Source organism: Bufo bufo, chromosome 3 (assembly GCF_905171765.1).
Source record: "Bufo bufo chromosome 3, aBufBuf1.1, whole genome shotgun sequence".
Classification (NCBI taxonomy): domain Eukaryota; kingdom Metazoa; phylum Chordata; class Amphibia; order Anura; family Bufonidae; genus Bufo; species Bufo bufo.
Genome location: NC_053391.1, coordinates 373,704,663 through 373,717,552, shown reverse-complemented (window position 1 = coordinate 373,717,552; position 12,890 = coordinate 373,704,663). Strand labels below are relative to the sequence as shown.

The 12,890-nt window shown below is 41.2% G+C and overlaps 2 protein-coding genes across 2 annotated transcripts in view; one reads left to right on the top strand and one right to left on the bottom strand.

Moving 5' to 3' along the window:
• Positions 1–8,745, bottom strand: part of LOC120993804 — a 76,671-nt gene extending 67,926 nt beyond the window's left edge. The window contains exon 1 of the mRNA XM_040422270.1: positions 8,653–8,745. The gene's annotated coding sequence lies outside the window, so the exon portion shown is untranslated. The remainder of the gene's footprint in view (positions 1–8,652) is intronic.
• Positions 8,746–8,801: 56 nt separating this feature from the next.
• Positions 8,802–12,890, top strand: part of RNFT1 (ring finger protein, transmembrane 1) — a 39,438-nt gene continuing 35,349 nt past the window's right edge. The window contains exon 1 of the mRNA XM_040424672.1: positions 8,802–8,989. Within this exon, the coding sequence (XP_040280606.1) occupies positions 8,964–8,989 (26 nt within the window). The 5' untranslated portion in view covers positions 8,802–8,963. The remainder of the gene's footprint in view (positions 8,990–12,890) is intronic.

Sequence of the window (12,890 nt, the reverse complement as noted above, 5' to 3'; positions counted from 1 at the left end):
ATCAAAAAGGCGTTTGCCCACCAAAATAGTACCAATCTAACCGTCACCTCTTCCCGTAAAAAATGAGCCCCTACCTGAGACAATCGCCCAAAAAAATAAAAAAACTATGGCTCAGAATATGGAGACACTAAAACATCATTTTTTTTGTTTTAAAAAAAGCTGTTATTGTGTAAAACTTACATAAATAAAAAAAAAGTATACAAATTAGGTATTGCCGCGTCCGTATCGACCGGCTCTATAACACCATTTTTTGTCACCTTACATCACAAAAAGTGTAATAGCAAGCGATCAAAAAGTCACACGCACCCCAAAATAGTGGCAATAAAACCGTCATCTCATCCTGCAAAAATCATACCCTACCCAAGGTAATCGCCCCAAAAACTGAAAAAATTATGGCTTCAAATGGGACATGGCATCAGGGGGACTTTAAATGGGACATGGTGTCCAGCAAAATCTGCCTTCCAAAAACCGTATGGCATTCCTTTCCTTCTGCGCCCTGCCGTGTGCCCCTACAGCGGTTTACAACCACATATGGGGTGTTTCTGTAAACTACAGAATCAAGGCCATAAATATTGAGTTTGGTTTGGCTGTTAACCCTTGCTTTGTAACTGGAAAAAAATTCTTAAAATGGAAAATCTGCCAAAAAAGTGAAATTTTGAAATTGTATCTTTATTTTCCATTAATTCTTGTGGAACACCTAAAGGGTTAACGACGTTTGTAAAATCAGTTTTGAATACCTTGAGGGGTGTAGTTTCTTAGATGGGGGTCACTTTTTTGGAGTTTCTACTGTAGGGGTGCATCAGGGGCAGGGCCGGATTAACGTAGGGGCTGATGGAGCTGCAGCTCCAGGCCCCTACCATAAAATAGGCCCATCCCCAGCCAAAAGGCCGTCGGGAGGGTTAAAAGTCCTCTGTTGTACACAGCGCAGCGTCACATAGAGCACAGACAATGCAGAGATGCTCACCTCACGCTGGCAGCAGGGAGCCTGAGGGCGGGACTCGGGAGGAGCGTAATATGATCCTAGAGTGGAAGCTGCTTCTGCCAGCCCCTCTCCTCCCCGCCCACCAACCAATCAGAGCTGAGGCAAGGCAAGCCCTAGCAGCTCTGAGTCCTCTGAGTAGTACAGGGAGTCATCACAGGTCCTGTAAGGGAACTGCACAGTGTAAAGTGTAGCTCCCAGGTTAGAACAGTGCATCTGCCAGGACCTGTGATGACATCATCTTCAGCATCACAGGTCCTGCAGAATCTAGCAAAGGAACTGCACCAAAAATGGTGTAGTTCCTAGGTTTGAAAGGTACATCTGCCAGGACCTGTGATGACATCATCACAGGTCCTTCAACCCCTAACAGCAAGTATTAGAAGTTCACAATCAGCTCTGCATTGATCCATACAGACTGGAATGGAGTGGTAAGAGGAGGTCCTCCACTTTTCATCATTTACCCCCCCCCCCTCCATGCCCTGTTTTTACTCATTGCTCACTCATGTATAGTACTTCAGACAGTTACAGTGACCACTACCTCATGTACCTCACACACACAGTGACCATAATGTATAACTGACCATATATTTTTATAAACACTGCATCTACAGTATTATACCTTGTATGCCTCACATCTATATATATATATATATATATATATATATACACACACTGCATATATTAAACAGTATTATAGATGCAATATGTACAGATATATAGTATATACAGCAGTGTACTGATATGTGAGGTACGAGGTATAATAGATGCAGTGTGTACAGATATATAGTATATACAGCAGTGTACTGATATGTGAGGTACGAGGTATAATAGATGCAGTGTGTACAGATATATAGTATATACAGCAGTGTACTGATATGTGAGGTACGAGGTATAATAGATGCAGTGTGTACAGATATATAGTATATACAGCAGTGTACTGATATGTGAAGTACGAGGTATAATAGATGCAGAGTGTACAGATATATAGTATATAGCAGTGTACTGATATGTTAGGTACGAGGTATAATAGATGCAGAGTGTACAGATATATAGTATATACAGCAGTGTACTGATATGTGAGGTACAAGGTATAATATATGCAGTGTGTACAGATATATGGTATATACAGCAGTGTACTGATATGTGAGGTACGAGGTATAATAGATGCAGTGTGTACAGATATATAGTATATACAGCAGTGTACTGATATGTGAGGTACGAGGTATTATAGATGCAGTATACAGATATATAGTATATACAGCAGTGTACTGATATGTGAGGTACGAGGTATAATAGATGCAGTGTACAGATATATAGTATATACAGCAGTGTACTGATATGTGAGGTACGAGGTATTATAGATGCAGTATACAGATATATAGTAGATACAGCAGTGTACTGATATGTGAGGTACGAGGTGTAATAGATGCAGTGTGTACAGATATATAGTATATACAGCAGTGTACTGATATGTGAGGTACAAGGTATAATATATGCAGTGTGTACAGATATATGGTATATACAGCAGTGTACTGATATGTGAGGTGCGAGGTATAATAGATGCAGTGTGTACAGATATATAGTATATACAGCAGTGTACTGATATGTGAGGTACAAGGTATAATATATGCAGTGTGTACAGATATATGGTATATACAGCAGTGTACTGATATGTGAGGTACGAGGTATAATAGATGCAGTGTACAGATATATAGTATATACAGCAGTGTACTGATATGTGAGGTACGAGGTATTATAGATGCAGTATACAGATATATAGTATATACAGCAGTGTACTGATATGTGAGGTACGAGGTGTAATAGATGCAATGTGTACAGATATATAGTATATACAGCAGTGTACTGATATGTGAGGTACGAGGTATACTAGATGCAGTGTGTACAGATATATAGTATATACAGCAGTGTACTGATATGTGAGGTACGAGGTATAGTAGATGCAGTGTGTACAGGTATATAGTATATACAGCAGTGTACTGATATGTGAGGTACGAGGTATAATAGATGCAGTGTGTACAGATATATAGTATATACAGCAGTGTAGTGATATGTGAGGTACGTGGTATAATAGATGCAGTGTGTACAGATATATAGTATATACAGCAGTGTACTGATATGTGAGGTACGAGGTATAATAGATGCAGTGTGTACAGATATATAGTATATACAGCAGTGTACTGATATGTGAGGTATGAGGTATAATAGATGCAGTGTGTACAGATATATAGTATATACAGCAGTGTACTGATATGTGAGGTACAGGGTATAATAGATGCAGTGTGTACAGATATATAGTATATACAGCAGTGTACTGATATGTGAGGTACGAGGTATAATAGATGCAGTGTGTACAGATATATTGTATATACAGCAGTGTACTGATATGTGAGGTACGAGGTATAATAGAGGAGGTGTGTACAGATATATAGTATATACAGCAGTGTACTGATATGTGAGGTACGAGGTATAATAGATGCAGTGTGTACAGATATATTGTATATACAGTATTGGATTGATATGTGAGGTACGAGCTGTAATTTATACCTCATATATCAGTACACTGCTGTATATACTATATACCTGAACACACTGCATATATTATACCACATTCCTCACATATCAGTACACTGCTGTATATACTATATATCTGTACACACTGCATCTATTATACCTCATACCTCACATATCAGTACACTGCTGTATATACTATATATCTGTACACACTGCATCTATTATACCTCGTACCTCACATATCAGTACACTGCTGTATATACTATATATCTGTACACACTGCATCTATTATACCTCGTACCTCACATATCAGTACACTGCTGTATATACTATACCTCTGTACACACTGCATCTATTATACCTCATACCTCACATATCAGTACACTGCTGTATATACTATATATCTGTATACTGCATCTATTATACCTCGTACCTCACATATCAGTACACTGCTGTATATACTATATATCTGTACTCTGCATCTATTATACCTCGTACCTCACATATCAGTACACTGCTGTATATACTATACATCTGTACACACTGCATCTATTATACCTCGTACCTCACATATCAGTACACTGCAATATATACTATATATCTGTACACACTGCATCTATTATACCTCATACCTCACATATCAGTACACTGCTGTATATACTATATATCTGTACACACTGCATCTATTATACCTCGTACCTCACATATCAGTACACTGCTGTATATACTATATATCTGTACACACTGCATCTATTATACCTCGTACCTCACATATCAGTACACTGCTGTATATACTATATATCTGTACTCTGCATCTATTATACCTCGTACCTCACATATCAGTACACTGCTGTATATACTATACATCTGTACACACTGCATCTATTATACCTCATACCTCACATATCAGTACACTGCTGTATACACTATACATCTGTACACACTGCATCTATTATACCTCGTTTGTGTGCCAGGCCTGTTTTGTAATCCCAATCCGGCCCTGATGGCATAAATTATAAAACAGCAGCGAACATAGTTCATGGAACAAAGAGAGAGGCCTGGAATGGGTAGTGGGAGGGGCTATAAAAGGGGAATGGGGGCCCAATTTAGATTCTTGCTATGGGGCCCAGTGATTTCTATGTACGCCTTTGACAGGAGCAGAGAGATAAGAGACGTGACAGATGACACAGAGTTTAGATTACAGGTTGAATTAACCCTTTAGGATCAAATTGGCTTCTCAGGAGATATATATGTTAAAGGCATCTCGTTCAGTAGCTATATAACTAAGGGTGGGTTCACATCTCCTTTATGGATTCCGTTAAGTGGGGACTGTGGGGACTATTTTATTATCAGCCAGTGACTGTGTTACTGTAATACTGTTATCAGTTCAGCGCATAGTTTTTCCCGTGCATTCACATCTCACTTCACTTGGTTGGTTGTACTACTGTCAGTGTCAGACTGTTGTCACTGTGGGTAACAATGCACAACAGACAACAATGCACACCACAGGGACAGCTCCTGAGTCCTCCTGTCCGGCGTCAGCCTCAGCTTCCCTTCACTATCACTATAATCAATCCCTCTTCCTGATCCTGACTCACTCATTAGAGAGCTGAAGAGCCGACTGAGTCAGCAGCAGCAAGTGAATCGGATGGATAGCATCTGCGCATGCGCACCGGCACCTAGAGTCTTCGGTTCACTTGCGAGTCAGCTCAGCAGTCAGTGACTCAGCAAGTGAACCGAAGATCCGATTCATGAACCGATTCATCTGAAAGATCCGAACTTCCTATCACTACTGAGGTCATATCCGGCGGGCCGCGGCATTACAGGAACAGCACCAGCTGCTCTGACGTCCTGCCGCCGGATATACGTCACAGGATATCCGGCGGCAGGACGTCAGAGCAGCTGGTGCGGTTCCTGTAATGCCGGCCCACCGGATATGACCTCAGTGCGCCCGCGGTTATCCCTCCTGCACGCTGCGCTGTGTACAACCTGCTCAGCAGTTCCAACCAGCACACGGCCCACAGCGCTCAGCCACACCAGCCCGCGAGACAGCAGGAGCTTCTGGAGCAGGGCAGGTATCAGATAAACTCATCCAGTTGGAAGGGAGGGCAATCATAGTGCTGTTATGATTTATGGACACAGCTCTCAGCATGCTCAGCCAGCCTTCTATCTGACTGTTTCTGAGCCTGTGGACTGTGACTCTCAAGAAGCACAGCCAGATAGAAGGCTGGCTAAGCATGCTGAGAGCTGTGTCCATAAATCATAACAGCACTATGAGAATTACTGACTGGCTAAGCATGCTGAGAGCTCAGTCTAAATAACATAACACATTAAAGAAAGTACTGTTTCTAGCTGCGAGTCCACAGTCCACAGCAGCTAGAAACAGTAATTTCTTTAAAGGGATTCTGTCACCAGGATTCACCCCTGTCAGCTAAAAATATGCTGATGTTCAGGGCGTCTTCACGATTCCTAATGTGGGCTTATAAATGTCATCTGTGGGCTTATTTAGCTAAAAAACAGCTTTTACTAACCTGTCAGTCAAACAAATAAGGTGCCCAAGGGGATGTTAATGGGTGCAAGGTGCCCGCTGCACCCGCCGCCGTTCGTGCCCAGCGCCGCCTTTCCGGACTTCTGCGCCGCCTCCTAATCCTCTGTGCCGCCTCTCGCTCTCCCTCCCTCCCTCCCCCCTCCTTCTGCTGTAAGATCTCGCGCTTGCGCACAGGGCTCTGCCTGATGCGCCCGTGCGGACTTCTCCATTTGGCTTCTTACAGCGAAGTGCGCATGCGCCGGCACTTCGCTCAACCCCTGTATGCGCGAGATCTTACAGCAGGAGGAGGGGGGAGGGAGGGAGAGCGAGAGGCGGCACAGAGGATTAGGAGGCGGCGCAGAAGTCCGGAAAGGCGGCGCTGGGCACGAACGGCGGCGGGTGCAGCGGGCACCTTGCACCCATTAACATCCCCTTGGGCACCTTATTTGTTTGACTGACAGGTTAGTAAAAGCTGTTTTTTAGCTAAATAAGCCCACAGATGACATTTATAAGCCCACATTAGGAATCGTGAAGACGCCCTGAACATCAGCATATTTTTAGCTGACAGGGGTGAAACCTGGTGACAGAATCCCTTTAATGTGTTATGTTATTTAGACACAGCTCTCAGCATGCTTAGCCGGCCTTCTATCTGACTGGCTAAGCATGCTGAGTGCTGTGTCCATAAATCATAACACAGCTCTATGAAAATTACTGTTTCTAGCTGCTGTTGTCCACAGTCCACAGCAGCTAGAAAACAATAATCTTCATAGTCATGTTAAATGATCACTATAGTGTCAGGAAAACAAAGCGGTTTTCCTGACACTATAGTGCCCTGAGGGTCCCCCTCCCGTGGTCCCCCTCCATGTTGCCAAGATAGACGCCAAATGAAGGGGTAGTTGCAGGAACAAAATACTTTAATGGTATCGATAAAATATATATGTAATTAAGACACTGAGTGCAGTTCCATAAAAAGGCCCAGCAAAATCCTCTGCACCAGGCCCATGATGCTCTTAATCCGGCCCTGATCAGGGGGGCTTTAAATGGGACATGGTGTCAAAAAAACCAGTCCAGCAAAACCTGACTTCCAAAAACCGTATGGCATTCCTTTCCTTCTGCGCCCTGCCGTGTGCCCCTACAGTAGTTTATGGCCACATATGGGGTGTTTCTGTAAACTACAGAATCAGGGCCATAAATATTGAGTTTGGTTTGGCTGTTAACCCTTTATTAAAATGGAAAATCTGCCAAAAAAGTGAAATTTTGAAATTATATCTCAATTTTCCATTAATTCTTGTGGAACACCTAAAGGGTTAACAAAGTTTGTAAAATCAGTTTTGAATACCTTGAGGGGTGTAGTTTCTAGAATGGGGTCATTTTTGGGTGGTTTCTATTATGAAAGCCTCGCAAAGTGACTTCAGACCTGAACTGGTCCCTAAAAATTGGGTTTTTGAAAATTTCTGAAAAATTTCAAGATTTGCTTCTAAACTTCTAAGCCTTGTAACATCCCCAAAAAATTAAATATCATTCCCAAAATGATCCAAACATGAAGTAGACATATGGGGAATGTAAAGTAATAACTATTTTTGGAGGTATTACTATGTATTAAAGAAGTAGACAAATTGAAACTTGGAAATTTGAAAATTTTTACAAATTTTTGGTAAATTTGGTATTTTTTTTTATAAATAAAAATATATATTTTTTTTACTTCATTTTACCAGTGTCATGAATTACAATATGTGACGAAAAAACAATCTCAGAATGGCCTGGATATGTCAAAGCGTTTTAAAGTTATCACCACTTAAAGTGACCCTTGTCAGATTTGCAAAAAATGGCCTGGTCCTTAAGGTGAAAATGAGCCTGGTCCCTAAGCGGTTAAAAGAAAAAATTAATTTTTTCCCAATTTTTTTTTCAGTAATAAAACACAAGAAAAACTATAAAAATGTGATATTGCTGTAATCGTATTGACCTGGAGAATGGAGGTAACAGGTGAGTCTTAGAGAATAGGGAACGCCATGAAAACGAGACCCATAAAACTGTGGCAGAACTGTGACATTTATTTTTTCCAGTTCTACCACATTTGGAATGTTTTTTACAGCTTTCCACTACATCACAGTATGCAATAATAAATGGTGCTATTAGAAAGTACAACTTATCCCGCAAAAAAACCAAAAAAAACTCCTACGTCTATGTGAACAGAAAATTAAAACCGTTATGGCTCACGAAAGCAGGGAGTAAAAAAAACAAAAAATGAAAATCACCCGGTCATTAAAATCATTCAACCTCTAAATTACCATCTGGACAGACCCTTTATATCATTTCTCATGGAATTGTCTGTGTGATATGGACTGATGGACATGATGACAATATCTGTACAGCGCTGCGGAATATGTCGACGCTATTCAAGCAATGGGAAGTAAATATCAGGACTGTCACATCAGCTAAAGTCACCATCTACCCCAGCCAGGAGTTTTTAACCAGATGGGGGATAGGGGGCGCAGATTACTGTCATCCCTCCAGACACTTCCCCACAGAAACAACGCAAACAACCCGCAATTCTGCACAGTGTCCTATATGCAGGTATTAAAGCTACAATACAGCGATATCACGCATCGTTCACCTGTGTCTGACACCAGAATCCCGTTGCTAATGCCGATAGACGCCAGCCACCTTGCCCTTGGCAACGACGTAAGCGTCCATATGACGTGGCACGCGCTCTGCCGTATTCAGGACCTGGAGTGCTGGAAGTAGCTCCTCCCTCCTCATGACGTCACCGCCGTGCTCTAATTCTGGTCGTCACACCGGTAGTACCCGGAACCTGAGTGCCGGAAAGAGCGGCTTACCGCTGACCTACCGTCCTGCAGCGTTTACTTGTCAGTGCCGCTTCTGAGGTCGAGATGGGCGGCGGCGTTCTCGGCTCTGAGCACCAGCATGAAGCTACGGCCAAGTTATGAGCGGTGAGGCGCTGCACTTTTAGTACATATGATGTGACGTGGTGACAGGACAGCGGACATCGCTGTTTATGTGACTGTGGTTTGCACTGGGACCATAGGGGTAGGCAGAAAATGAAAGCGTGTGGCGCTTATCAGTCCCGTGTGCCCTTAAAGGGGTTGTCCTTTTAAAAAAAAATAAAAAATTTTAAGGCAACTTTTTAACCCCTCAATTACCACCCACTGTCTTTTATTGTGGGTGTTTTAGAAGGACTCCTGCTCCACCAATGGTCTGCAGCAGCTCCAGTCCTTAGACTAGCCTTTTTCTCTATAGCCAGGATGGGAGGTAACTCCAATACCAACTATTAACCCACAACATGATTTAAAGGTTTTTCCAAGACTTTAATACTGGTGACCTACCCTCTCTATAGGTTATGAGTATCTGATCGGTGGGGATCTGACACCTGGGCGCTGTTTGAATAGGCAGTGGTGCTCCTTGAGTGCTGCAGTCAGTGTCGGACTGGGGTACTTAGGCCCCACCAGTGTAACTGATTCTGGGGGCCCACCTTAGGGCTCCTGCACACAAACTTATTTCTTTTCCATGTCTGTACCGTTCTCTTTACTTCAATGGGTTCGCAAAAAAATATATATGAATCCGTGTCTGTATGTCCGCATGGCCGTTCTGTAAAATGATAGAACATGTCCTATTATTGTCCACATTGTTGTGCCTTTTCATAGGTAAATGCATTGATATCCAATTCATTATTGTCAAAATGGATGTTCATTTCCTTTAAGAGCCATGCTCGACTATAGTTACAATTTTGTATGTCTTGAGTAGGCCAAATTAAGGTCACACAAAGGTTTATACTCTTCAGTGTTATCCTTCTCATGAATGTACCAGTCTGAGAAGATGCCTCCTTGTTTACTTTTAAATTTATGACGGGCAAGAAAGAGATAAGCTCTTTGCAGCTGGTGATAATTACCTATACAATTAGGCATTTATTAATGAAGCAAAATATATAATATGTATGTATTCATTTATTGAGCCTTAGTTAGTCCTGAGCATAAGACAATCAGTAGGACATATATATATATTTGTTTATATTATATTGTTATATGTTACGAAGACAACATATATCTAGTATATTGTATATATTTCTCATTAGAAGAGTGTCTGTGAAGATGTGTGTTTTGTAACAATTAATCACATCTTTGGTATGACAGAGGAGGTACTGATATCTCTGTGAGAAAACAAGCCATTTACGATCCATAAATTAAATGTGAGAAACCTTCAGAGAGACGCCTAGAGGTCTGTCTCTAATTTCTACAAGTGTCAGAATTAATCCCTATAGCTTTGAATTAAAGCTTCTAAGGTCAAAACGTATATTCAGACCTACATAAGTTAACCCTTTATACTATGATGCAGATAGCTTATACAGCAGTGCCACCTAGGTATCAGTAGGTGACATTACAACAGTAGCAAAAGTGCATTCTGGGTAAGGTTATGATGTCACTTTTTTATCAATGGTCACGCCCATCCGACAATGATTGGAAAGTTCCAAACCAGGAAGGTGTGTCTAACTGATAAGTTTGGGATCATAAGCCATACACAGGAGAAAGTGAAAAAGAAGGAGAAAGGAAAAGAGAAAGAAAGAGAAGGAAGGAGAAAGAAGGAAGGAGAGGAGAAGTTGAGGTCTATCAAGATGGAAGCCATAATGAGATGCGCTATGATGGACCACCCAGCTTTCCTAGGAGCAGAAGTGAGATTCCTACTAGGACTTGGTAAGAGACACAGAAAATGATATTTCATTTTATTAAGACTAATTTGATAGTGTGGGTGAAATTATACCATCTAGATTGGCAAATAAATAAATAAATACATTAAATTAATTGATCATCTCCATATTGAGATGTAGTCTTAGGATATTGTGAGGCTTCATTCTACCTGCAGAAGAATCTAGACTCATAATCTAGCAAAACATTAAATAATTGCTTATATATATATATATATTGATAGAACATTCTTCGCCAAGCTAAGTGATGGATTCCCACAGGAAAGACTTATTTCAAATCCTTCCCATTTAAGATATGGTCTAGCAAAATCCTAGATCCCTGTTATTTGTCTTAATAGTCTTACCAAAGTTATATATTTGAAAATAGTCCAGGATGGGGCAGAAGGATACAGTTATCTCTTATAAGTTATATCCTTGGATGGATTTGCCCATCTTGAAGCCATGTGATGTGTAGTTGGTTAGGGGGGGCAGAATGTATTTAGCATTCTATATTGATGTCTAGGATTAGACATGCCCGTCCTGATATCATGAGGTTTTCTCTGAACAGAAGTAATGTATATAACTTATGTTCATACTTTGATATCCTAACCTAATAATAGCTTGGTTATAATGTGACAAGTTATTTCCACTCACATGTATTGTTAAGCTTGTAATGCTTTATATTAACGCTATATATATTCATTTGCATGTATCATTGTGTTTATTACTTATATATGTTTATAATCTTGTAACCAATAAATCTGCATATTTTTATAATACCTATGTATTATTGTATAATGTAGAACTACATTTTATCATTAACGTCATCTCACGTCAAAAAGAACTTATTTATCTGAGGAAATAGTCGGACTCAGATGTGAATTGTATCAATTAGGTTGTCTACAATTCACCAGGTCATGATTTTAAGAATTTATGACAAATTTTATAAATTTAATTTTTTTTATGATTAATAATTTTTATGACCATAATTAATAATTCATAATTGAATTATTACCCACCGACAACATTGCAGACAAGGATAGGACTGTTCTATTAGAGGCCGGCTGTTCTGTTCCGCATAATGTGGAATGCACACACCCGGTATCCATGTTTTGCAGATCCGCAAAACATTCAACGGTCGTGTTCATGAGCACTTAGGGTACTTTCACACTAGTGTTTTTCTTTTCCGGCATAGAGTTCCGTCCTAGGGGCTCAATACCAGAAAAGAACTGATCAGTTTTATCCCCATGTATTCTGAATGGACAGTAATCCGTTCAGGATGTCTTCAGTTCAGTCTTTTTGACTGTTTAGGACTGAGATAATACCGCAGCATGCTACGGTTTTATCTCCGGCCAAAAAACTGAACACTTGCCTGAATGCCGGAGCCGTAATTTTTTTCTATAAGAATGTATTAGTGCCGGATCCGGCATTCAAAATATTGCAATGCCAGATCCATCCTTCCGGTCTGTGAAGAAATAAAAATTCGGAACGGATGCGTTTGTCCGTATCACAAAAGGACAGACGGATCCGTTCTTGCAATGCATTTGTAAGGATCAGGATCCTGATCAGTCTTAAAATGCCATCAGTTGGCATACGTTTTGCCGGATCCGGCAGGCAGTTCCGGTGACGGAACTGCTTGCCGGATTCCTCTTCCGCAAGTGTGAAAGTAGTCTTACAGTGATAACAGAAATATTAAAGATGAAGTATGATGGCAGACACTCACAGCAAAATGCACAAACATACATGTGGCAGAATGTTAACATATATGGATATCCTCCACTTAAAGAGGACCTTTCATGGGTCCAGACATTATAAACTAAGTATCAGGATACGTAGGGCATAGTGCAGGGATCTAACTGCGCTTCCTATTTTTTCTGGGCGCCGCTCCGTTCGACCGCTGTGGCCCCGTTGTATTCTCCCTCCTTGTATGCTAATTTTAGCATCGGAGCAATGGGGAGGAGACTGAGTCTTTCTCCGTGGGCATCTCCTTCACAAAGGACAGCGACACAGCCATGGAGAAAAAAAACTCCCCTTCTCCCTGGCTGTGTCGCTCTCCTCCTTTGTGATTGGACCGCGCTACACCCAGGGAGAAGGAGACGCCCACGGAGAAAGACTCAGTCTCCTCCCCATTGCTCCGATGCTAAAATTAGCATACA